Raw genomic sequence first — 26567 nt, 5'->3', positions numbered from 1 at the left:
TGTTCATTTAATTACAGGCATCAGGGGTAGAAATAACCACATTAAGCCCTCAAGGGGAAGCTGCTGGCGATGAGCTGCAGATCAGAGTGCACAGAAGTTTTCCCACTCGCTCTGCCTGGGAAGAAGCTGTGGCATTGTGTGGGTACCTGGGTGAGCAGCAGCACTGACAGCCCCACTGCAGGGCTGGGGCAGAGGGGCTGCAGGAAGGTGCACCTCAGCTCCCAGCTGGTGCTTGGGAGAACTGGCTCCTCATTCTTGCTGGCTGTTTGTGGAAACCAGGGCATTACTGAAACACGTAATCCCAAAAGAATGGAGAGAGGCTATTTGTCAGCCACACGAGCACAGCCTGCACCGAGGCCAAGAAAACACGTGTGTTGGTTTATTCAGAGGGCCAGGGATGCTGGCAAGGAAGGTGCACCCTGCTGGGGCTCAGATCAGTCCCTCACTGTCCCTGTGCCTGCTGAAGCCCTGTTGTGGTTACCAGGCTTTGCATGTACATTCTTGGTTGGGGTCAATTTGTTGGTGCTGGGAAACCAGCTTTGCAGCCCTCCCTCTATATGCCAACTGCAACCATGGCTCCTCTTGTCCTGCCTGGTGTTGTGAAGGCAGTCAGAAGCCATATATGTGCCCTGGGACCACCAAACCTTTGCATAAGCCTTTTTTTTTGCCTAGGATACCTGAAGCTGTTTGGAGATTGGAGCCTTTTGGGGATGCAGTGTGTGGTGGGGTGGTTGTCATTGCTCTGCTGCAGGGCTGGAGTGGAGTGTTTTGTGCTCAGCAATATGCCAGGGGATTTGAGGACCTTTTGGGGTGTAACAGGTTTCAGTTACATTTTGATAGGTGATCATGTCTCAAGGGAAGTCCCTCAGGCACCCGAGGTATTGCTTGCTCTGCCTGGGCAGGAAGGCTTAGCAGAAGAAGCAGGCAAGTGCCTTTATTGGGTGTGCTGGAAATCAGAGTGAGCTTTGTGGGGTACATAGTCCAGGCTGGGACAGAGGGAGAAGGGGAAGATAGGCCTGGTGGGTCAGGTGAAATGCTTTGGGCCTATGAGAGGGCAAAGAAGTCTGTGGGCTGTGGTTTTTCTCTTAGATTAGTGGCTTTCATCCCATGGACTGTTAACCCCTGGGGGTCCGTGGGCTGTTTGAAGAGGCCTATGAAAGATAACTGAGGAAAGAAAATTCACTTCTACTGTGCAGAATTGTCTACCCAATGCTGTTTTCCCAGGGGCTGCATCTCCCCTGGCCCCGAGCTGGGAGCTGCCATTGTCAATAGCAGGAATTGAGGAGGAGAGCAGACGTGGTGGCAGCAGAGGAGGGAGGTGTGAAGGCTACGAGACAATCCAGGGAGGGAGTGAAGGCAAACAGTCTGGGAGACTGCAACCAAGTGAGATTGTGGCTCCAGGCATGAATGGTTGAGCAGAGGGGGGAGGACAGGCCGGCATGTTGAAGTGTCTCCTGCTCGCATGGAGTCTCTATGTGTGAATGGGTGGAGGTGTTTAGAGCAGTCTGGATGTTACAGATCCTAAGGACAGGAGACCTGACCCATCTTGGCCTTGGGATGAGGATGCCCAGCACCCCTGGATGCCAGGCAACAGTCTGACAAAGGGCACATCTGCAGTTATCTGCCAAAGCAGGCGCATGCCCTGGCAGTGCTGTGCTGTTTCCCACGGCTGTACCTGGCCCTGCGTGCCGTGGGTGTTCTCTGCTGAAGCACCAAGGGAGCGGATGTTGGCAGCTCTTTGTGAGCTGGTGCCCACCCAGGACGTGCAGACACGCACTCCCTGCAGCTGGGTGGAGCTGGAGCTCTCATTGTGCTTCTGTAAAAGCTTAAAGATGCTGGCACAACATCCTCTAAAGAGCTGTCCCATTGCAAGGGCTTCTTCCGTTGTGCCTTGTTGCTCTTCTTGGTGTAGGTAGGTCAGTATGTGCTCCCTGCAGACCAAGTGCTTTTCCTATTGCTTTCTAAAACATGCTGGAGACACAGGAAGGTGGATGGTTTTAGAGGGACACTCACTAAGGGACCTGGTTGCCGGCAGTACCAGAGGAGGATGGCAGTCTGATCTTGTTTTCTGAAGCCCTAATTGGAAATGATCTCTGAGATTAGGGCCATGGCTGGATGTGTAAGTAGTCTAATGTAGTGTGGGAGAGCAGAAATAAGGCTGTGTGGGAGCTGCAGGGGGAGAGTTCTCTTAGGTGGTGTGTCCCAGAACAGCTGTGGTCTGTAACTCTGAATGAGCACCAAAAGAGCTTGGTTTCATACACGGTCATCCCTGTGCAAGCTGTTCAGGGTTTGGAGTGCAGACGCTCCAGGTGACTGTGTGGGAGTCAGCTTGGACATCCCTCAGTTAAACAACATTTCTGCCTCTTCCTCCACTGGCCGTGGTTGGGATCCCTTTTTGTTATTTAAATTACCCTGGATTTTGTTATGTTCTGGAAGTTTGTGCCCTGACCGTTCTGCCCTGGGGCCTCTCTCCTCTCTGCCCTTGGGCCCTGCTCCCCAGCCTTTCCAGCACAGTGGTCTGGGGGAGGGAATATCCCTGGCAGATGCTTTCCTCATCTGGTCATTGTGTTTCTGTCCTAACTGATTATCAGTAAATGACCCATTCCTGACCCAGCTCTCCTAGGAAATAACATTGTTGGGTAGCTCCTGGGTGTGGGGTGGGCTGGAAAGGAAGGTCAGCGGTAGCAGGGCCAGATGGACATTCTTGTGGCTGCTTCCTTGGCAGTACCACCATGCTCTGACCTCCCTCCCTGTGCAGGTGTGCTTGGGTGGGGTATGCAGGCTCTGCTAGCTGGTGGTGACGGACAGGTAGGTCAGAGTGTGCCCCAGGCAAATGTTCTTCTCTTCAGCAGGCTGATCCTGCCTCCATGGCACTGTGGTGTAGCCACAACACTCAGGAAGGAGAGGTAAAACCAACCTTCTGTTGGGTAAACTGAAGAGCACTCCAGCCCCTCTACAGATCAAGCTGATGTGGTGATGTCTTAAGGGATGATTGTGTGTTTCCTTGGAGAGAAATTGAGTTTTGCTTGTTACTAATTAAAAAGCAAAAAAAATTTAAAGGCTTTTTGACACAGTCACAGCTTCAACAGCTAGATTCCATTTCATCTCCCCAAATCCCTCTTCTCATTTCAGCTGGACACAAAAATGACTTATTTCCTCTTTAATTTCTAGTCCTGTTCAATAGGCCAGTTGGGAGCTTTTAAATAGCTGCTCTGTCCCATGGAGAGGTGACTTGCTTTGTGGCAAAGGGATGAAGTGATTTTTGGTCAGCCAATGTAGAAAACACTTTGGGGCTCTTTTAGAATTATTTAGAATTGTGAAACTGCTGTTATTCACAGCACTTTGTGAGAAAGATGGCAGATAGTCTTTCTTCAGATTTTTTTTTCTGTTGTTGAATGAAACTCCCTCATTTCCTTGTCTGGGGCTGTTCTGTTGAATCCTCTGCTGAGCTGAACAGAGCGAGCTTCGCCACTTTGACTCAGAACTGTTTTCTGAGGGGTCAGTGGTGTCAGCACCAGCAAACCCTTTTCATCTGTATCCTCCTGGCTGGCTTTTTTTCAGCGGCCTCAGAAAGGTAGCACTGCAGCATTATTCCCTGCTGCTGGAATCACCCTGCTCTGCTCCTCACAGAGGTGAAACACCTTTTGCATTGGCTCCCCACCTCACCTCTGTGGGTGCTGGCAGCGGGACGGCGCGCAGCCAGTGCAGGAGCTCCCGTCCCGCCTTTGTTCCCTCTCCCCTCTCAATCTACCTCTCCCACTTTCTCTGCTTTCTGGCCCCTCCTCTGTCTGCTCTGGGAGGGTTTTTCCTCCCGTGCTCTAAGCCCTGCTGTTTCCCCAAAGGCTGGCTGCCCTTTTTAGCATGCACAGCCTCATCTCCTCCAGGTTACGCAGAGGTGCCGCAAAAATAGAAATGAGAGACAAACGCCCCATTGAAGCAGCTGGTGAGCCCTGGCTCCGTTCCCTGCTCCCTCCCATCTACAGTTGCAGGTCTTTATTCATTTGTTTCTTTATTCCTATCACTTGATCTGCGTTTTAGAATACAAAATCGGGAGGCTGATGGCTGGTAGAAGTTGTCTAATCCCTGTTACCCGTCCTGGGAGGAAAATGTCCTGCAACTGAGGTCTTGGGCATTAGATTTCCTTTCTCAGCTGTGCTCCCCTGCCTCCCAGCTCAGCTCATGCTTTGATTCTTTCTTTGCCTTGGAGTTGACAGCTGCGTGGAGCTCCTTTATGAGAGGCTTGAAAGAGAGGGGGAAGATGGCAAATCTTCATGCTGCTTTTTGGCATCCCAAGCCTTTGGGGTTTTGCTGCTGGTGCAGAAGGCGTGAATGAAGTGGTGTCAGGATGGTGTCTGGAGAGGTACTGATTTGTACCCTGGTGTGGTGCTTCTTTAAGCCCTGGGGCATTCAGGCTGGGGCTGGCACAGAGGGTTCCCCCAGACCAGTCTCTGCATCCTGTGCCTGCAGATCAGATCCCAAAGTGTTACTCACATCCATCCCAGGGACAAGACACCTGTCTTGCTCAGGCTGTGCATGACTCATTCTTAGGGATGAGGTGGTGTAGTTTTATCTTGGGCTGAGGAAAGCAGCCCAGTAAACCAGATAATGCAGCTTAGGGGGTTTTAACTGAGTAAACACTTCAGAGTTAAAGGAGGGTAAACAAATTCCCAGCATCTGAGCTTCCGACATGGATGGAAATAGCTCTCTGGATTACCAGGTTCACCTGCCATGAGATGTGTGTTGTAAAAGGGGTGGGGCTCTGGCTGAGCTCTGTAGGCAGCCCTAACAGAGTGTAGTTGGTGGAAAAGAGGTTTGAGGCAGTGTAGATGCTGGCACAGAGGTGCATTTTGAGACTTTGCCTTGCTGCTGGGAAGACCCAGGATGTGCTTTGTAGTGTGGCTGGAAAGCTGAGGTGCCACATCAGCCTTGTGTCTGTGAATGGGAGTCAGGGGAAACTGAGACAATGGCGTGGGTAAAGAGCTTGCTCAGGATCCAGGCAGTCAGTTGCAGTGACATATAAACCAAATATTCCATGTGGCCTTGGGCCTGCCATGGTCTCTTCCTATCCTGCTCTCCTTTGCTGGATAACTTTGAGAATAATGTTTCTTTTGTCCTCCTTGCTGCTCTCTGTCATGTTTGCTTAAGCTGCAAGCTCCTCAAGACAAGTGCTCTCTCTGGTGCTCCATCAGTGGTGCAGGTGCTGCCTGTCAGCTGGGGAAGCTCACAATGGAGCCTGCTGAGCACCCCAGAACCAGCACAGGGCTGTCCTGGCCAGACCTTCCCGGGTCTGTGCTCACACACAAAGGGTGTGCAGGCTCTTGATTCCAGCTGTGGACTTCACTGTTCATGCATGGCTCAGGAGCTGGCACATCCCTAGAGATGTCCTGAGGTGTTTTGGTTGGCTCTGTGATGCTGCAGTAGCTTTCTTCTCCTCTGATACTCTGCCTCTTTTGCCATTTCCTTTCTGTTGATGCTCAGGCCTCAGATGATCTTGCCTTGGGTCAGTAGGGCAAAATAAACAAGATTGAGAAGTGCTGAAGCCTGGCCCAAGTGTGTATGCAAAGTGTAGCCAATTTTTGATATTTGATGAGTTTGAGAGAATAGTGGAGGAAGGTGGAGACGGTCAGAGCAGGCAGAATATTTAAGAAATGCATTTCTGGCTTCCAGTATTCCCAGGACAGGTTTGGTAATCTGTTGTCAGGTGGGCAGCGGCTTCCAAACTTTCTGTGCCAACTTGCCAATGTTTTCAATGAACTCACCAGGGCCAACCCATGTGCCATTGCCCCATAGCTCATCGCAGCACTTGCCCTGGTTTGGGGCTCCTGGGATGGGGAGCTGTAGGGCTCAGTGGTGGGTAGCACCATCAGGAGGTTGCCTCATCTGTGCCCTTGCCTGAAGGCAGTTCAGCTCTGCTTAAATCATTTCAGGCCTTGTGTATCCAGATCTGTGTGCAGCTCCCAGGTGATGTCTCAGCAGTGCTTTGTAAAATCTCTGTTTCTAATACTTCACTACTCTGAAGGATTTTCACATCTGCATTCCAGTGATATCTCAGAGCTGTTCCTAATACAGGAGTTTCTCCTCTTAAGACATTTCTGATGGATGTTTTCCCAGCTTGTATCAGAAATATTTTGTGCTAGTTCTCAAGGGGCTTATCACTTTATGCTATTTCTTTTCATAATATTTCTGTTATTCCCATTCTCAAGATCACCTAGCTGTACCTGTGGTTTTTCTGTGCAGCGAGGATGTCTCTTTGCTTTGTGTCCTTGGCTAATTTCATTATCACCTTCCTACTTTTTGTTGCAAGGTCACTTAGGAAAATGTGATAAAACAGCAGATCCAAAGACAAACCATGAGGAATTTCACTAGTAGCCTTTCTCCAGCACAAGCCTCTGTAATTTTTTGTATAGCCAATGCCTTACAGTTTTCCTGCTAATAGGTGTCTTTTCTTGTGTCTCCTGTAATTCTTTATGAGGCACTGTATCAGATGTTTGACTGAAGTCCAGATGGATTAGAGCTGCTGCATATCTGTTGTCTAGAAAATCAGTTATCAAAGAAAAATACCAAATTAGTCTTCATTTCAGCTTATTCAATTAGTTCAGTTCAGTGACTACTTCATTAACAATTGAGGAACTGAGTCTGAGCTGAGAAAGCAAGAAAACTTGTCCTTTTTCCTTCTAATCTATGAATAAAAATCAGCTGTGAGATGATGAGATCTTTTAGTTTTGATGTGCTGAATGATAGAGGGCTGCAAAGCAAATGGTTCAGTTCACCCAGATTAGTTACTTCACTTGCTTAACAAAACTGTTTTAAATATAAAACAGCTTTTGGTGATTTTATTTTTTTCCTTATGCCTCCATATTTATAATGGTATTTAGTAGCTGAATAAAGCCAAGTCCCAGGTGCCGTTTTCTTGCATTTTGATTGGAGTTCAATATGCATGTGAATGTACCTTGACACAAATCACAATTAAAGTCTCATCTAGGAATCAAGAAGTGTCAGTCAATCCTTCTAATAGTTAAAATGGAAATAATAAGAGTGTAATGTTGATAGAAAAGTGCAAAATGCAGCTTGCTCTCCTGCTTAGTGTTAGGTGGATGTTTGCTGTTGTCACAATCGAATTGTTACCTGTAATGGTCAGCCCTTACTTGTGAAAGCCAACAATGTGACTGCACTGAAGTTCAAACCAAAAAACAGATTTTCACCCCACAGATTTAAAATATGATTCATACTGGTTGTAAATAATATTGGTTTGAATCAGCCTCCCTGCATATAATATAGCTATAGATCAGGGTGATCTGATAGAAACTGTTATTGTTTTCACAAGGCCAGAGTTTCATGGCTGAACTTTATGACATTCCACCTCCTCCCCAGGATGGGTGATTAACAAGGCACCTCATCCTTTAACAGAGGCAAAAACACCTCAGAGAGGGTGAATCATCACCCCAGAAAGAGGTGCCCCACGCTGGATGATTGCTTGGCACTGTCTCCTCCTGGATGTGCATGCCACTCTGCATGCTTGTGGATGTTTCCCAAAATACCCTAATTTTCCTCATCAGCTGAGAGCACAGCCCATCTTCAGAGCAGGTTGGTTTGGCAGGAATAGGCTTCAAGGGGAAGGCAAGCCCAGTGGGTGTCATTCCTCTCTCTGATGTGTGTTTTCTGTCATTATACAGGGATCTTGTGCCTCTGCCTTGCCTCCTCGGAGGACCCAACTGCCGATGGCCTCACATCAACTTCCCTGCTGGAATTTGCTATGATGTCCCACCTGGAGGCCATGAATTCCCACGAACAAACCAGACCAGAGGCTGCAGAGCCAGACCTTGCCCCTGGCTCCCTGCATGCTGCTCCAGGGTCAGGCTTTGCCAGTGAGGAGAATGAGGAGTCCAAGATCTTGCAGCCCCCACAGTACTTCTGGGAAGATGGGGGAGAGCTCAACGACTCCAGCCTGGACTTGGGACCAGCAACAGGTAAGTTCTCTTTACCCCATTCTTCCTCCCACTCTGCAAGGACTCTGGGGAAGTGGAAGGATGCAGGGATCTATCTTCCTGCTTTGACACAACTCTTGCTAAGAGGGCCTGAGATTAAATGTCAGCTCTATTTTCTCACCTCAGTGCCTGATGTGTCCCCAATGAACCCTGAGCAAGCACAGGCTTTAGAAACCAAGTTACAGCTGAGCTTTTTATTCCTGAGCTGCTATGAGCTGGGAAAAGCACTGCCTCCATCTAGTTTCCCATTGCCTCATGCCCTCCTTTCACTTTCTCCCCTTTATGCTCTCGTCTCTCTTGTTTTTTTCTGTTGCTGTCTATTAAGCACAACTTTAAGGTCTCAAGAGCCCAACTGAGATGAAGGCCATCTTAGCATTTGAGTTAGAACTGAGTTCCCTGGGTCAAATTCTGGTTCCTCGCTCTGTGACTTCAGTGGGGATTTGGTCCAAGAGAAAATAGCAGGTTTTGTCCCTTGGGCAGCTGTCCTGTTGCCTACCCTGTCCTGCTGCTTCCTGAGGGGTCATGACCACAATGGGCTTCATTGGCATTTGAGTTTGCTTTCCTCTCTGGAGTGTTTTTCTGAGACCACTGCATACCCCCAGTAGTCTCTCCCCAAGCCCCTCATTGGCTTTGAGATGCTCTCAGAGAGAAGGATGGGAGGAAGGAGGAGGTGCATTGCAGGGTTTCCAGTAGCTTAGGAGATTATTTCACATGCTCCTGCTCTTAAGTGTCATGTGGGGCATGTATTAAGTGTTACCCAAGGGCCAGGCTTCAGCCTTATCCCTCCTCCCTTATGCAGTATCGCTCTCAGCACATCTGACTGAGGTCTGCAATTAGAAAGCACAAGTCTTGTTTCATCTCCTCTCCTATTTCTGTGACCTTAAAAAACACCTGTGCTCACACAGGGCTGAGGGCTGCCACAGAGCTGTGGCTTGGGTTGCCCACTGGGGCACAGCGCACGCTATGTGGGACAAGGGCCATCCCATCTTAGGTCTCCAAAGCCCTTTGCTCACTGACACTGCTGCTAAACCTGTCTGGCTGTGCTCTGGCTGCCCTGGGGCACTTGCAGGCCTGGCTGTGGGGCAGCTGTGCTGTGCAGCAGTGCTGGGACGGGGCTGTTGGGATGGAGCCATTGGGATGTGCTGTTGGGACGGGGCCATTGTTGGGATGACACTGTTTTTGGGAAGGCATTGTTGGGAAGGCACTGTTGGGAAGGCATTGTTGGGAAGGCACCGTTTTTGGGATGCGCTGTTGGGATGGGGCCGTTGGGAAGGCACTGTTGGGATGGGGCTGTTGGGAAGGCACCGTTTTTGGGATGGGGCCCTTGTTGGGATGGGACTATTGCTGGGATGGGGCCATGGGGATGGCACTGTTGGGATGGGGCCATTTTTGGGATGGCACTGTTGGGATGGCGCCGTTCCTGCCGCGCATCCCTGGGACGCGCTCCGGCTCAGCTGCTCTCGCGCGCTGGCAGCGCTCAGCAACGCTTTTCTTGGTGTGCCAGCAGGCACCTGCATGTCCTCACAGATCGGGACGTGACTTGGAGAACAGCGTGTGCTTGTGCATTGAGGGAGAGATGACTGGTACTGAACCCAGCCTTGCCTCCTGCACGTGCCTCGCCCCATTTGCATGCGGAACACGCCGCTCTCTCCTTCCGTTCTCGCCTGCAGTTCTTTCCTCCAGGAGCAGATGTGCTCTTTCAGCTGTCCTTTATGCATACCCTGCCCTATCCGCTGCCCAGCTAACCACTGCTCTGCTTCCAAGCGCTGTTTCTTCCCCTGACAGTTGCTGTGTCCAGAGCTCATGTCTCAATGGCATTTCAGAACCTTGGTTAATAGAACAGTTTGAATTATTCAAGAGCTGGGAGCACATTTCTACTTAAAATTTAATTAGAAACCTGCCGTGTGTCATTTTACAATAAAGGATATTGTAATAGCATCCCTAAATTGGGCAGTCTTCTCCTGTCATGCAAAGCCTCTGTATGAGAGATGCACCCAACCGATGGAACTTACATGCTGCATGTGTGACAGATGCCATGTGATACGTTGTGGATCTGTGTGATGACATCTGTTAGGTTATTTTCAACATATAAACCCATTAAACAGTTTTAAACAGCTGCTGTTTAAGGAAAAAAAATTATAGTGTAAGTTTTCCTTATGTGAGATTTCATTCAGTGAAGTGTAGCCCAGCATAGTTGGTAGCTCTGTCCCAGGCACACACTGGAAACACTGCATCAATCAAGGCACAGAACAGGATTGTTGTATTCCTAAAGAGAGAAAATTACCTGCTATGAAAGGAGACCTGTGCTGGCTTGTTTTTGTCTTTATACAAAGATATTGGGCCTGAACTGGTCCAGGTACAGGATCTTGCAGATAGGCCATATCTCCTGCTGTTCAAAAGCTATATTAGGTATCTCCATCTCTCCTTTTTTTTTATGTCTGTCTGAACTCTGTGTGGAGAGACTGCCCTGCCTTTGTGTGACTTCAAGGCTGCAAGAGCTGAAAAGCAATAACAATCTGCAGCTGCTGCTTTTTCTTTTTTATTTTTTTTTTGGTTAAGTGCACAAAAAACTTCCCTTAAAAATATTTATAGAAAACATTTCTAGGGCCACCTGTTAGTCCATTAGAAAGCGAGAACAAACTCCCAGTGGAAGAGTACAGCTCAGACTAGGGCTCTGGTTCTCCTGAATAATGTGCTTTTGCTGATTTATGTTACAGAAGAGTGCTTTTATATTGACATCAGTGAGCACTAACCTTTGGAGGGGCCCTGACATTTGTCTCATTCTGTCTGAGGGTGCACAGAAGTGTGCACTTGCATGTGTGTCACCCCATGCACAGCTGCTACCCAGTGGAGCCACACGTGGAGGACATGGATTAGGTCTGGTGGGAATGTGGATGCTATATCCTTATGGAAAGAAGCAGTGTGTGATTTGTACTGCAGCCAAAAGGCAAGTCAGTGGAGCTGTGAACCTGTTACTTCTGCATCCCTTCAGGCTTCCAGGGAACCCAGAAGCTTCTGGTTGTAGTTTGGGTTTGGCTGCTTTGCTTCACCTTCGGTAGCAAAGCAAATTGGCCTGAGCCACAGATCAACTCAGTGGACCTGCAGGGTCTTGCATCTGGCCCTTCCTATCCTTTCCTTTCTTCCCCTTTCTCCATCTTGTTTTTGGGGAGGCTTCCAGTCCCCTGTGTTTCCTGCTGTTACACAGATGTCCTTGGCAGCAGGCAAAACATCTCATCCATCTTTATGGCTAGAAATGGGAGTCGGTTGGGCTGTAGGTCTCTTTGAATCCCTTGTGTTTGGTGAAGGAGCTGCATGGTGGTGTATCCACCCTGGAGTTCTCCCTGTTTGCAGCTCTCAGTGTTCTCCTTTGGCTCGGTCAGGATGCACTGTCCCTCATGTTCCTCTCTTCCAGTGAGGGCTCGAGTGTGAGGCAGCCTGATCATTAATTGCTGGGAAGTGTGGGCTCCTGAAAATGGACACAAGACTTGTGAATGCCTAGTGCTTGAGGGCACTTCATCCCTCTCCTCCCCAGCCCAACAGCTGAGTGCTCAAGGATTGGAGTGCATCATCCCATTTCCCTGTGCTACAGTGGGCTGGCATGAAGCTCACTTCATTACATCCAGGGACTGCTCTTTTAGCTCCAAGGTGGTTGAAGACCAAGGGATGACTTTACTGGGAGCTATCCAATCTAGTTTTTTAGATTGGTGATTTCCTAGGACAGCATGTGGTGCTTTGTGGGATGGGGGAGGAAATTGTAATCTTTTAATTATTCATAGTAATTAGCAGAAGGGATTCCCAGGGGAGTTAGGATGAGGGGTAGTAGGACAGACACGTTAGAAAGACTATATTCAAGAAAAAGTAAGTTTTCTGACCAGCTAATGGAATAAAATACCTTCCATCTTCTCTGATAGTGAGATTCACTTCTTTTCATGATGAATTACTTGCCTCTGGCAAGAGAGATCCCGGTATCTCTCAGCCTTACTGAAATCTACTGCCTCTTCTGCCAGACTGACAGCAGATCTGCAGTTCTTAATACCATCTTCAAGCCAATCATTAATGAAATGAAGCACCTGGTAAAGGCTGTCTCCATAAGCAGCTTAGTGCTGAGCAGCCTCCTGCCCTAGCTCAGCTCCTGGGATGCCTCTTGTTTATGCCCTGGTTTAGTGCACAGGGACAGGGGTGATCTATCTTGGGACAAGCCAGCTCGGTGAAGACATTGCTGCCAAAGGCTGACCCATGACAGAGGGTTTCTCTGGGCAGGGTGTTCCCTGACTGGCTGTGTTTGGGTGGGGATGGTTTATTCTGCCTTTATTGCAGTCTCTGTGCTGAGCTGGAATAAGGTATGAGGCTATTTGGGAACATAGTCCTTGGTGCCCAGTCTGTGCCTCAAGCAAATTCAACTATAATGTGGCCTAATCACTTTGCTACTTTGGGTCTCTCTTTTGATTGTGATCTCTTTTGTGTGTGTGGACTTGTCTCAGAGTTGCAGATAATAACCTCTCCTAGCTCTTCTGGAAGATTAGTATATTAGCCCCAACTGGCTTAATTCCAGCACCAGTAATTGTATTTTGCCTCTTTGAAATCCCCCTGTGGTTTCAATCAGCTGGAGTATGACTTTTTTGCAGTAAGCCTTACTGTTCTGTGCTGCAAAAAAAAGAGAGCAGATACAGTTTCAGATCTGGCTGCATTTTCAGTGGAGTGCACCGTGTGATTCCCAAAGTTGGCAGGTGTTTTAGTGTGAATGATGCTATGTGTTGTGATTGGAACCCAGGAATGGTCTTGTCTTTATTACAGTACCTTTAGTTATCAGTAATTCAATCACTGGTTAACATGATCTGCCAGTTTAATCCAATAAACACCTTATGGTCAGGTTATGTGTACTAAAAAAATAAGGATCACCCTCTCCCTGAGTTGTCACAGTTGCTTTAAACAGTTAATAGCAAATACAGGGTAGGGAACCTTGTAGGGCAGTAACTGAGACCAGCTCTTCTGAATGACAGAGAAGCAGAAATGTAATGAGTTAAATGTCTGGCTGGGGAATTGTGCTTTGGCACAGTGCCATGTCTTGGTCCATCTGGTGTCAGAGAAGTTTTGATATTGATTTTGGAGAAAGCAGGACATTGCCTGAATGGTGGCTTCTGCAGAGGTTTGAAGCTCATGTTCCCCTCTCCCAGGGAAAATCATCTCCCCAGGCAAAGAAAATGGATCTGTGTGACCCAGACCTGGGTCTGCTTGGAGATGCAAAGGGCAAGACTTGGAAAGGCTGTGAAAGATGGTTTATTTAAAAAAATACTGCCTGAGGGTTTTTGTAAGAGAACTTGGAAGGGAAAAGCTGGGTGATTGTGGGAGGCAGCTGGATGCTGCAATATGCATAATATCACCACTGATGGAAGCCATTAAGGGGTGAAGCTAAGGATGTGGTGGTAAAGAGGTGAGACAGAGGTGTGTAATTTCATATCAGTGAGCCAGACTCCCAAGGGGATGGTGTGGCTGAGAAGCTCTGGGAGGGTACATGATGTAGAGCTGTGTCTGCCTGCTACACTCCTCTGGTCCATCCCTGCTAGATTGTTTGCCACAGGTGCTGGAACAGTTTCATCATTCCAGTGGTTGGTTCTCCTGAGCTGCCCCCCTGTGATCATGCTGGCTCCATTGTTGTTTGGCTGCTCTTGTTTGTGGTGGGAAAGGGGCACATGCCATGTCTGTGTGTGGCCACAAGCTCCTCTTGTGCTCCAGCCTACTGCTGATCTTGGTGGGAGACAGCAGACCCTGTCAGGGAAGGAGCTGATGGTGTGTGCAGTTACTACCTTCTCCCTTCTCAAGCATCCTTGGGCTTGGCAGAGCTCTGTTTCCTCCCTGAAATCAGATGAGCTGATAAACAAGCCAGGCAAATCTGGCATTGCAGCCAGCTCCATAATTCCTGTCTCCTTTAGCAGAAGACTCTGTCCCCTTCCTGCAGCAGGAGCACAGGCTGCTGTGTCTCTCTGCCTCTGTTCTGTGGTTGCTGTTTCTCCCCACAAAAGTGGTGAGAAGGGAAGTGGGTGGCACTGGTACTGGGAGGTGGGAAGGTTTGGGGGTGCACTGCCATGTGCCCAGAGTATGGGGACCAGGGGTACTGGGTCTGCTGAAGGTGGAGCACAGCCAGCTGGGCCAAGGGGGTTGTAAACCACTTGCTGAAGGGGATCTGCTACCTGAATGCTGGAAGAGATGCTAAAAGTGGGAGATGCCCTTTGAGTTCCCTGAGGGTTGGAGGGAAGAGGAATCAAGGGAAATGCTGAGAAGACTCTTCAAATGGGCAAGCTCTTAGCTCTGCATTGCACAGATGAGCCAGCTTGTCTGGATGGAGGCTTGGGAAGACTATGCTGGGACTAGCTTAGGGGCTGATAGCATACCTGGGAGATGGACAGGGTACAAAACTTCCTTCAAATCAAAGAACAGGGATGTAAACGAAGAGAAATATGAGTGCCTTAAATCTGATCTTGAGAAGTTGGCAGATGCCCTTGTTAGTGAGACAGGAGGAGGTGATTCCAGACAGGAACTGTCTAGCTGAAGAGTCTGGAAGGAAGGGTTGACTCATCATAGTTGGCATCTGGATGTGGCACTTGGGGATATGGTTTAGGAATGATAATAGTGCTGCTGGGTTGATGGTTGGACTAGATCCTGAAGGTCTCTTCCAACCTTGATGCTTCTGTGATCCTTCCTGAACCTGGAAAGGGATTGAAAAACCCTTTGGTGACAAGGTTATATGGAGAGCTCTTTGTTTAAAGGAGCACAATCCTGCACCCCTGTGCCTCAAGTTTCACTGTTCCCTACTTGAATCTGAGTAATAGCTCTCTCAGGATTTGAGAAGAGTTGAGTTTCTAATCAGTGGGGTCTTAAGAACCAGACAGAAGGATGTTCCCAGCTTAACATGCAGGGTAGTGGGGAAACTGATGACAAGTGGGAATGTTAACCCAGTTAGTAGCAAGTGTGAGGATTCCTGTGTCTGCTTCCACCCTGTTGATTTGTTGGCTTAGAGAAGCAGCTCAGGTTTCAATCTTTGGCTGCCTTGTAAGATAGAAGTCTGCTGGGAGAGAGTGGGATGGGTCCTAAACTTTCTTTGCCCAGAAGAGATGGCAGAGGCGGCAGTTCCTCTGAGATCTTTAGATCTTGTTGGTGGAAAGGCAGCACAGCTGCACCATGCGGGGCTTTCCCCCATGGGAGCCAATGAATCTGTGGCAGAGCACTCTAAGGAAAGGTTGAGTGTGTGACTTCAAAGGAGAGCTGACAGGCTGAGGGCATTTCTGGTCCTGTGGGATGAACCTCATGCTGCTTTTTCGTGGTTTGCTTTTTTGCTGTGCCCATCTGCCTGCAAGTTCGTGCTCTGCTCCAGGTGGAAAGAAGAGCACGGAAGAGAGGAAGGTGTAAAGGACATGAGAATATCTTAGAATGTCTTTAGGCAAGGGAGATGCCAGATTGGATCGCTGATCCTTGAAAATAGCATCATATCTGACAGGGCCTTGTTTTAAAGGGCAAAACCCTCACTTTTCACCCACACATGTCAGGGCAGAGGGAGTTCTTGGTGCAAACCCTGAGTTATCCCTGCAGCAGCAGGAGCAGCAGAGCCCTGGGAGCTTTACTGTCTGAAGACAGTCCTACCCAAACCTCCTCCATCCCATGGCCTGTGGCTGTTCCTGCCATCCATCCAGCAAGGCAGTGACCATGTCTGCAGACACTGGGATGTTACCTGTTGGGAAGGCCTTTGGGAAGACTAGTGCCAGGCAGTGGAGGAGAGATGGGGTTTTTTTGGTCTGTGCTTCCACTGATTGCTCTTGCCAGCCTCTTTGGCCTATGAGGAAGCATCAGCAGCTGGCTGTTGGGAAGCAGAAGTCTTTTAATCCTCAGGGTCTTTGGGTGGGGTGTCAGTTGGGGGCTGCTCTCTAGTGAGACACTGCAGCAAAGCAACATTACTTCTGCCTGCCCTGGGCAGTGAATCCCAGTGGCCTCTTTGCAGACAGAACTGGGAGCCAGTCTCCACACCATGGCTCTGAAGGTCAGCAGCTGGGTAACACTCATCTTCGGGCAACATCTGGGAGGAGCTGCTGACACCTTAAAGGGAATGAGCTGTGGGTTAGGAAAGCTGCTCGCTCGCCTGCTGAACAGGAGGATCTTTACACCTCCTGCTTGGGGTGGATGGAGCAGTGTGGTTTCTGCTGAGGAGGGTTGGCCAGGAGTAGCATGGGCAGTCCTGATTGCCAGGGAATACCCAGGGCAGGGTGTGTATGCCGACATGGCCTCTCTGCCTGGGAGCTTGCACCCACTCTGGCAGCAGTGAGCAAGGGATATGTGGAGATTTTTTGTGCAGATCTCTGTAAGGCATCCAGACAGCTGCTGCCCACTGTGCTTAGTGGAGCATCTGCTTTGGCAGGCAGGAGAGGAGACGGGAGCCTTGGGAATTTCAGACAGTCATTTATTTAATAACCATAGACAGAGCAGGGGGTTGATTTCTGGCTGTGCAGGGATCGTCTTCCTTCCCTTCTCAGTGAGAATGTGCTGTGCTTGGCTTGGGGAGAAAGGGAGTTAATTGGGATGCAGACTCCTGAAACAGAACTCCGTGGGTACGAGCAGTTTCTCAAGAAAGATGAAGGTTTATATATGCTTGCTGGATTTTTGCCTGCCACCCTGAACTAAACATCTCTGATCTTACAGATACGTTCCTTTTCCTGGGTCCCCAGTTCCTTGTTAGCTTCCAGAAGAAACCCCAGCCTGCTCTGACCTTACACTTGTGAGCTGCATCTCCTTCAGCATCTGTGTTTGTCTAGCAACAACACTTCCATTTGTGGTCAGAGCCACAGAACAACAGGGGCTGTAGTTGGAGGGAGGGGAGTTAGATTCAGCTGCTGTAGCAAAGCAAAACTAATGCAGATGTTTGTGGGATGACTTTTCTGCTCTGAAGTGCTGTACAAACTAAAATTTTACATTTCAAATATGCCCAGGTTGATTCAGGGTTTGATGGTATAACTTGGCTGTGCCAGGAAGGAGGAATTGGTTTTCTGTCCTTTAGTTTCTCTCCTGTAGTATTTCCCATTTAGCTTGTGGCTGACTGCTGCTACCACCCCATATCTTTCTCAGTCTTGTCTGAAATGAATCTCTGGGTTCTAGTTGTTTCCTAACACTCATAACCTCAACTTAAAGATGCTAAGTGTTAAAACTGTAATTATTGTCTGTGAAAGTGCCTATGGACAGACAGATGTGGAGAAAACAAAGATGGAAATTATCCCTGGGGAATATGGGTTTACTGGGATTGGATGTGTAGATGGAGAAATGCACATATTGGGTGGGATGGTTCTTTGCTGTGGCAGGCTATCTGCTCTTGGAGGGTCTCTGCCATTTGACTCCCACCAGTGTCTGGACACATAATTGGATATTATCTGCCTTTTAGACTTCTTAGTTCAGATGTAACATGAAGTCTTTTGGATCTCTTTTTAGATTATACCTTTCCTGCTTCATCTCAGAAGGCATTGCTGAAACAAAATAGGACGCAAGTAGACAACTGGGAAATGGCCACTGTCCAGCCACCAGCAGAATTTGTGGAGCCTGACTTACACACTCCTTTCTCCACACTAGAGGAAGAGGAGGGGCTGCTCCCTATAGACCACTCAAGAGGAGGAATGGAGAGCCTCCAGACCTCTGGACCAGAGGTTACATCTTCTGAACCAGTGGACCAAGAGGACTCCTTCTCCCTTCTGTTTTCCACAGCCTCTGCCAGGCCAGGTGTTGTGACCGAGGCAGCCATAGGAGGGCAAGAAGAGGACTCTGTTTCTCCAGGCTTAGACCTTGGGAGCAGCATGGGACCAGGTCTCCTACCTGTGCCCTCTACTTTTTCTACTACAGTTGCTGCAAGATCTCCCATTGATTCGGAAGAACTCTTTGAGGTGACAACTGGAGACACTTGGGCTGTTGGGGGAGCAGATTCAGAGCTGGCTGTGGCTACAACTGGAGCAGAGCCTGCAGAGACCACAGTGGAGGCTGGTGGGGAAGAGCATTCAGCCAGGGAGGAGGTGTCAGAGCCCACAGTGGGATGGGAGATGCTGGAGCCCACGACGCTGACCGACATGGAGCAGACAGTGGAAACGCCTGTGGGGACACCCTCTCCTGCAAGCAGCTCCCCAGGCACCCAGACTCTTCCTGGTAGTGAGCAGCAGCCCTCTTCTGTGTCTCTGTGGGACAGAGCTGATGAGCCTGAGCTGGATCCCCTTTGGAATGACACTGAGTCAGCCACTGAGACGGCAGCAGCAGAGAGGAGCTCGTCACCCCAGGCTGGGGACGCCCGCATGGCCATGCTGCCCACGGAGCTGCCCTGGGACTCTGCACAGGTTGCCCTGGGAGCCGGGGCTGGGCTGGGAGGTTGCAGTGGGGACATTTGGCTACTTCACTCCTGGGGAGTGTTTAAGCCTGTCCCTAAGTCTGACTGCTGGAAGTATGTTTTTCTGTTCACCCAGTCAAAACTGGTTATTCACAGCAGTTCTTAAGAGTATCCATCATCCTTGGTGAAACCCTGGCCCCTCACATCTTCCTAGCTGCACAAAATCCTGCTTCTGATAAACAGAAGCTGAACACCTTTCTTCTGGGGCATGCACGGCAGAGAAAGCTCCTTGTTTCCTCAGCCTGCATTATTGGAAGTGTCAGGACAAACATGGCCCCAAGGATTTCTGGAAGGGGAGGGAGAAGAAAGTGCTGGTTTTGCTAATGCTGCCTGCAGGGACCAGATGCAGAGCGGGTGGAGCAGAGTACAGTTATATGTGAGGATGTTGGGATGTTGGTCTAGGAGAGCCTGTGGCAGAGGAGGGGTGAACTGCAGTTCCTGAATTCAGCAAATATGCAGCTGGTTAAGAGAAGATATGTAGCAGGGGCTGACTGGTGAGAAGGTACCAAGCAAAGCTTTTAATTTTGCTTTCTGCTCCATGGTACTCAGGAGCCTGAGCAAGTGATTTAGTCCCTCTGAGCATGCTATCCTGCCTGCTAAGTGCTGCCCTCTCTCACCAGTTTGTTTAAGGACCACAGAGGCTCCTGGTTAGGTTTTGTGTTAAGTGCTGATAAGGCTGCAGGCTAGAGAGTTTTCCACTGAGAAACTGTGTCCTCCTTGAGTCTAGATAGAAGGGGAAGGTCAAGCTGAGCTGTAGCAAGCTGGCAGAGTAGCTTTGTCCCTGTTCTATGTTAGCTCTGAAATGGTGATTTCTTCTTAGAACAGAGAGTTAAAGGACAGTCACATCCTTTGAGAAGTGCTTCTGGGAGTATGGCACAGTGCCCTACTCCTGTCCCTTGTGTACCCTGTGCTTTCAGCAGCAGAGTTACATTCATGCCTGAACCCAGCTGTCTTTGTCTTGTCTCTCCAGGTGATCTGTAAAGACTGGAGCAACCTGGCAGGAAAGAACTATATCATCCTGAATATGTCGGATAACATAGACTGTGTAAGTCAGTCCAGAGAGATTTCATGGCACGGGGGCAATGGTGTTTAGGAAAGTGAAGGCAGGCACAGCTCCTCCTGTCTGCTTTCACCACATAACATTTTAAAAGTACTAAATCTCAACATATAGAGGCTGTGAAGAGAAGGGGAGGACAGAAATATTTCTGTTCTCCAAAAGGGAAAAAGAGTGGGTGGAGGGAGATGATTTTGCTCCAAGTCTAGCACATGTCAGTTCCATATTGGATTTTTTACTAACTTCTGGCTGCTAGTCTGTGCCAGTCAGTACCTGGATTGTCATGAGACATGAGAGCTTTTAACATTGCACCTCTTACAGGATTGAATGCAGTTCTCCTTCCTTCTCTTCCTTTTCCTTCCATTCCTTCCAGCACATAGTAAAAATCCTCTGATGGCTCAGAGGAATAGGGACTCCCATTTGGACTGTGCATGGATAAGTATCAAGCAGTTATCACTAAATCTTCCTTAAGGATCTCTTCTCCCGACCCTATTATCTTGTGTGTTAGCTGTGTCTGTTAACCAGCCATGCTTTGCTAATCCAATGCCTGTCCATCCATCCTCATAAAGCTGTAGTTAATTCATGAGCCCAGAGTCCGTTGTGGATCCCTGACAAAAGGGCTTGTTCACTTCTGCTGGGCCTTTTGTCAGGCATTTAAAAACCAGTTGTGAAAGGCCTGGGGTCAAGGTGCCTTTCATAATTCTAAGAAATTATTATAAGCCTGACAACCTGAGGCTAAAATGTTTCATTGAGGAATTGTGTTCTGGCCTCGTGCATCTGCACTCCTGCTTTGTGGGGCTCCTGCTGTGGGCAGAGCCAGCTGGTTCTGTTACTGCAGGGTTGCTCTCTGGCACTGACCTCTTGCCACTACTGGTGAGTTCTTGGTTCGTTTGTTTTGCTTTTTTTTAAAGGTGACCTTTTTGGGGACAGGAAAAATGGGGAAATTCCTATACACAGTAAGGCATGCCAACTGCTCTAAGAATAGATGAAAAGTCAGTCTTTTTCCTCCTAATTTAGGCAAACCAATGTGGAGGGCTTTAAGTATCTCTGCTACAGTTCAAAATTGTAATGCAGGAAAGGAGTCCTTGAAAATCAGAGTCCTCCTGCCCTGTTTCCTTCATGTCCCCATCACTCTCTCTCCCATCTCTGTGGACTTTAAATACTAGTTAATTTTGTAATATGTACTAAGTTCCTTTCTGTGGTCACTTGTGTTGTTTAAGGGGAAGAACTGAAAAGCAGATGTGCAGATGTCTCTTTATCAAATTATGTCTTTGCTGTTGAATCCTCAGTTCTGCCTTGCTGGAGGAAGATGGTGCCCTGGGATAGGCAGGACTGAACTATTTTTCTACTTGATTTCATGTTTCAAAACATATTTCCCAGTGAATGATTTGTGCTGTACTACCCCTTATTCGAAGGGACATTTGTCGACATACATATTTAACATGAGCATCTCATCATTCCCTGCCTCCCATTACCACTTTGCATGAGTGAAGCTGGAATCAACCTCTTCATCTTTCCACTGGTGTTGATGCAGTTTGTTTCCTACCCTTGGTAATTTGCTCAGTTTGGGCACCTCACCCAGGTCTGCCTGTCCCTTTTGTTTTTTGGTGTCTGTATCGGAATTCTGTGGTGTTTGGCTTTCTGGGGTTTTCAGGGAGAACCTGTGTTGCAAGTGCTGTAGTTTTAAATTAGTATGAGTGTATATTCCTCACATATTTCAACGTTTTGGTGCCATGATCTGGTGTGTATTGAGTCCTAGTGAAAAGCTGAGGGACAAGGAGGGTGCTTAGATCCTTCCAGAAGGTTGTGCTTTGAGCTTCAATACACTTCATGGCACCAGGCTTTTACCTGCTGCAGGGATCGTCTGTATTTCTGGGTTAAGTTGGAAGCCTGTTTGTCTTCCCAGTGGGCTCCAGGCAAGTGAATCACTTCAGTCTCCCTCTGGGCAAATCTCCTGCTCAACATATCTGGAAAGTTTGCCCAGGTGAGGACTGCAGGATCTGACCCAGCAGTGGTACCTGGCTATGCACTGGGAGGTGACCTCCACCTTGGCACAGGTGCATTCAAGCTCCTTCACTGCTCCCTCCTCTCCACCATGGAGAATTGATTAGTGCTCTGCAACCTCTGCCTTACCCATCACCAGAAACATCTCGCTTCTGTCCTCCTGCTCCTGGCTCAGCTGCTCCCCTTTCCTCTGCATCCCCCAAAAGAGAGCCTCACACTGGCAGTGGGACCATGAGCTGGAGCTGCAGCTGAACATTGTGGTGCTGCATCACAGTGCTGCTTCCTCATGCAGCTCCTCCTGCCTCCCCATACCAAAACTCATCATTTCATGAGAGGAGGCACTGCCAGGCTCTTGTGATTCAGGCTCCAGTCATCGATGTCTTCTCCAATTAGGCCATTTTTGGCACAGGCCTGTGCCTGCCCTGAGCGCTTCAAATTGCCATGGCAACAAGAACTCTCCATTTTATTAATCATCTGTGTGGCCTTCAGGTTGGCATGGCAACTGGAGATGAGAATAGAAACACAGGAGTGAGAAAGCAGCAAAGGCGCCTGCTGAGGGATGGCTGGAGCACGTCAGGCTGAGCGGCACCTGCTGACCCAGCGCTGGCTGTGGGCAGGAGCCTGGCTGCTTCCTTCTCACCTTACACCATCATGTTGCTCCGGGATCCCTGTGTGCTAGGAGAACTTGGTGTGGGGCATTTGGCAGCCCCAGGAGCTGAGGAGGAAGGTTGGTGCATCAGGAGGTGTTTGTGGCTCCAGCCTGGGGCGCTGTGCAGCAGAGCGTTGCACCAGGTTTAACACTGCTGGCTTTTGGGCACAGCCCTGCAGTGCTACAGCTGCCTTGTCCCTACCATGCACTCACCAAGGTTCCTTTCCTGTGGCAGGAGGAATTTCGGTTGGAGAGGGGTCCCCAGCTGTTGGCACTGGTGGAGGATGCCTTCTCCAGGCAGGCAGAGGGGCTGCAGGACCGCTGGCTCATCTCTCTCAGCAAACCCAATGAGAATGACAAGCACTTGCTAATGACGCTGGCAGGGGAACAGGGTAAGTGCTGGCAGAAGGATCCTTCCTGTGACGGGGAGTGTATTTAAGGGACTCCCAAATGGAGGTACACAGCCATGTTGGAAGGAGCTTTTGCTTTCCAATCCTTTTCAATCCCACCAGTTCTCAGTGTTCACTGGACTTGAGGGATGGAGAGGGACTGAGGACATCTTTCTTTACCTCTGGCTTCTGGGTTGTCCCTCACTGCTTGCACAAAGCACTGCACTTTGCACTTCTGCACATTGCCTTCAGCTTTGCTGCCTCCCTGGATTGCCTTTCCCTGAGCATCTGTCAGGTTTCTCCTTATGTACTCCCCATCATGGAAGGATATGACAGCCTGCTCTTGGTTCACTTCCTAACCTATCAATTCTGAAGTCCTTTCTGAACTAGGATGGTCTTCATAGTGCCCTCCTTCATCCCCAAAGAAACAAAAGCTGAAAGTGAACGTGGGCTGGACTGGAACGTTTTACCATGTCTTTATTCCTGTTTTGGTACAGGAGTCCTTTTCCCACCTGCTTACTGACAGAGGTTTCTAATGTTGACATTCTGACCTTTGTGAACCTGTCTCCATGACTTTTTGAGTGCTGCTGCTTGCTCCCAGAGCAGACAGGGATCCTGAGAGCTTCTATGGTGGTGGGGACGGTACCTAGGTTGCACTGCTATCAGTTCATCCCTGGATTTTCTTACTCTTTTAAAGAGTATTTGGAGGTACCCTTGTCTGTGATCCTGTGTTCTTTCAGCCTCCTGACATAAAACACCAATGAACAAAAATGTGTGTTTCCCTGCCTTTATCCTGTTGGGGATTTTATACTGATGAATACATCTGACTGAGTAACCTGAGCTGAGAGCAGCACTGATCTCTTCCTCTACTTTACAGGTGTTATCCCTACAAAAGATGTTCTCATGGCACTGGGGGATGTTAAGAGGAGCTTAGCTGAGGTAAGAGCCTGTCTGCCTGCATCTGTTTCTTAAGACCAGTTATACAATTAAAATAAGCAACTTGAAATCTGGAAGCATATCTCACTCTAACCAAGTGCTGAACCCAGAGCACACAAACAGATGTGTCAGATGCTTGGCAAACTCCCTTCTCCCCTCACTGGTAGTAGCCAGGCCATCAAATGTCAGCTCCTTTTAAGAGAGTAACTATGGGTTATTCCCTCCCTGCTTTTCTGGCTTCGTTGTGAGACTGCTTTTCACACATTCATTTGGTTGGGATTCTCAGTGTCACCCCTTCCATACTATTGTCCAAAGCACTGTGGGTGCTGCAGACCCCCACATTTGGCCCTGCTCACCCTCCAGCTGTTTTACACACATTGGCTTCTCTTGACACATTCACACACCTTCTACGATTCTGGGTCTGCATTTCACTCCTGAAACAACTGCCTCCACAAGGGATCAAGTCAATGGATCCCAGACTCCTCTGCCATCTTCCTCTAGGCCTCACATATTCCCTTCTAACCCTGGGCAGCTTGGAAGTGGATAGAGATGAGGACAAATCAGTCCCACAATCTCTGCCTTTGCCCCTTTGTCCTACAGGGTATGTAGGCACTAAGAACCTGATTCTGCTTGAGTTTTTTGTGCCAACCACTGAATTAATTTTGCTGATTTTAGCAGCAGGATTGAGCCACTGCCTTCCTGGCTGTCTGCTCTCAGGTTTTTCCCTGACCTAACAAACTGGTGCAGTTGGACAAAGCAAATTAACTGCTCAGTGGTGTATTGATTGGCTTACACCAGAGAAAGTGCAAAAAGCCAACCCTGTAGAAATTGTAGGACTGAAATATCAGCAGCTAGAACTGTCCAGAAAGAAGGATTTGTGGGAATGCAAGGTTCAACTTTGCAACTGTGGCCCCGTGTTAATGTGAGTTCTACCAGAGCCTCCTTGCCCCATGCCCCTGGCTCTCTGGCTCTATCAGTAATGAAACTCTGCTCACAGTGCTGCCCTTGCACCAGCATGAGATTGCAAGGAGGAGGGAGGATATTCTCTTACACCTGTCGCACTTACTACTGAATTGATACATAACCTGTTTCAAATCTCCCAAGTCACTGGGACCAACCTGGGCTGTTGCTGACAGCTACAGGGGGCCAGTTTCTAGGGCAGCTATTCCTAAGCTTTTAGGCTCAGCAGGCAGCTGTCCACTTTCAAGACCTCTATGCCCTCTTAGGGCCTGAGCTTTACTGGAAACCTATTTATTAGGGTTGCATTCTCTGCCAAGCAGTTACCAAAGCCTCAGCACCTGTCAGTGGCCCGTAGTTTGTCCTGGGGACTCTCAAGCTTGGACAGTTTCTCCCATGAAAGCCTCCTTGTCATACACAAAGGTGTGATATCCTTGTGCAGGTGAGCAAAATAAAATTGTGCCTACTGTCATTTGCTGATGGGTCAGCTTTCATGGAAAGTGGTGTTATGTATAGGTATGAGCTTTCTAGTGATGTAAGATTGTGTACAACCTGAGTCTCCAACCCTGGCTTTCAGTTCCTCTGCCCACATTCATGGTCCTGTACTTGGACTCTGGAAAGTCTGAACAGGATTCTATCTGCCTGCAGGTCAGGGCTTTTAGTGTACTGCTTCCTTCCTTCCAGATTGGCATCCAGAACTACTCGACCACCACAAGCTGCCAGTCGCACCCTAACCAGACACGCAGTGATTATGGGAAGCTCTTTGTGGTGTTGGTGATCATCGGCTCCATCTGTGCCATCATCATCGTCTTGGGGCTCATCTACAACTGTTGGCAGAGACGCCTGCCCAAGATGAAGAACATGGTGAGCACTGGAAGGGTGGAGAAGGTGGCCAGACTCTTAGCCCTTGGGATGGAGGAGATTGGGAAGTTAAGAGGGCAGTTGTTTTCCCCTGTCCAGTTATGGGACGTAGCTGGACACACTGCTGGAGCAGCGGTGGAGTTCACTCAGGTGTAAGAGAGATGCAAATGTGCTTAAGACAGCTCATTTCCACTCTGAGGGTTGGGCTGGGAATAAAGCTACCTCTTCCCACTGACTCTGCAAAGGTCTTGGTGACCCTCATAGCCTGGTCTGATTGTGCTTCTCAGCAGCATTAAGACCTATCCCTCTTTGTCTCCCTCTGTGTCCTCTCGTCCCTGGCAGTCGCACGGCGAGGAGCTGCGCTTTGTTGAGAACGGCTGCCATGACAACCCCACTCTGGACGTGGCCAGTGACAGCCAGTCGGAAATGCAGGAGAAGAAGCCGAGCGTGAACGGGGGGAACACCATCAATGGCCCTGACAGCTGGGATGTCCTGATCAATAAGCAGGCGAGCGAGGATGTGGATGTGTTTGAGGAAGACACGCATCTTTAGAAAAAGAAAGGAGGGAACTACCCTCTTAAACACACTTGTTTTTCTCCTATCTTGACTGATGGACCATGGGATCAGGTGGCTTCTCAGGAACTTCTTAAAACCTTTGAACATGTCTTGGGCAAGTTTTCCCTATGGAAGTCCTGAGCCTGCATCTGAGGCTTGGAGCCAGGAGGATCACAGAACAGAGGGAAGCGGGAGGGGTGGGTTTATAGATCTCTGTGTGTGTGTTCTTATCAGTAGCACCAATGCTTTCATCACCTTTAAATGCACTTACTGTAGCTCTGTGATAGTGGCTGAGACTGTCTGGATTGGAGAAACAAGCTGGTGGGGCTGCCTGCCACCAAGAGTCCAGATTTGGGGAGTAAATTCACTTTCCAGATACTGACCTTGAGACCACATTCAGTCCATGCAGGTGCAGTAAAACCTGTACATTCTGGATGGAGGGGAGCCAAGATTCTGTCGATGTTCTGGGCAGAGTTTGCAATCCCCATGTGAAAAACAGGTTTTTTAGTGCTCTAGCATTCAGCTACTAATTGTATGAGAGCTGATGTTTACATTTGGGGAAAACACCCCTCCCACCACTCCCTGCTGTCATCTCATTTCCCCCCTGGTACCACAAACAGCCCCACTCCATTTTTCAGCTCCACAACTCTAAGCTGAGCTTGCAAAGTTTGAGCACTTTACCCTTGCTTGACTGATTGCAGAGAATTCAGTGCCATGGTGCAGCATTTTAGATGGAAATGTGCTTTAGGTTGGAGCGTTGCTCAAAAATGGTGTT

General features: G+C 48.9%; 1 protein-coding gene across 1 annotated transcript in view; it reads left to right on the top strand.

Annotated features, from left to right (window-relative positions):
- Positions 1-25951, top strand: part of PODXL2 (podocalyxin like 2) — a 28451-nt gene extending 2500 nt beyond the window's left edge. Inside the window, exons 2-8 of the mRNA XM_084214207.1 lie at positions 7674-7967; positions 17451-18337; positions 19358-19432; positions 22330-22486; positions 23361-23422; positions 25061-25240; positions 25580-25951. Coding sequence (XP_084070333.1) covers positions 7674-7967; positions 17451-18337; positions 19358-19432; positions 22330-22486; positions 23361-23422; positions 25061-25240; positions 25580-25789 — 1865 coding nt within the window. The 3' untranslated portion in view covers positions 25790-25951. The remainder of the gene's footprint in view (positions 1-7673; positions 7968-17450; positions 18338-19357; positions 19433-22329; positions 22487-23360; positions 23423-25060; positions 25241-25579) is intronic.
- Positions 25952-26567: the final 616 nt, after the last annotated feature.

Source organism: Fringilla coelebs (assembly GCF_963513975.1).
Source record: "Fringilla coelebs genome assembly, chromosome: 13".
NCBI lineage: Eukaryota > Metazoa > Chordata > Aves > Passeriformes > Fringillidae > Fringilla > Fringilla coelebs.
Note: the sequence above shows the minus strand (reverse complement) of the source record. Positions and strands in the feature narration are given on the sequence as shown.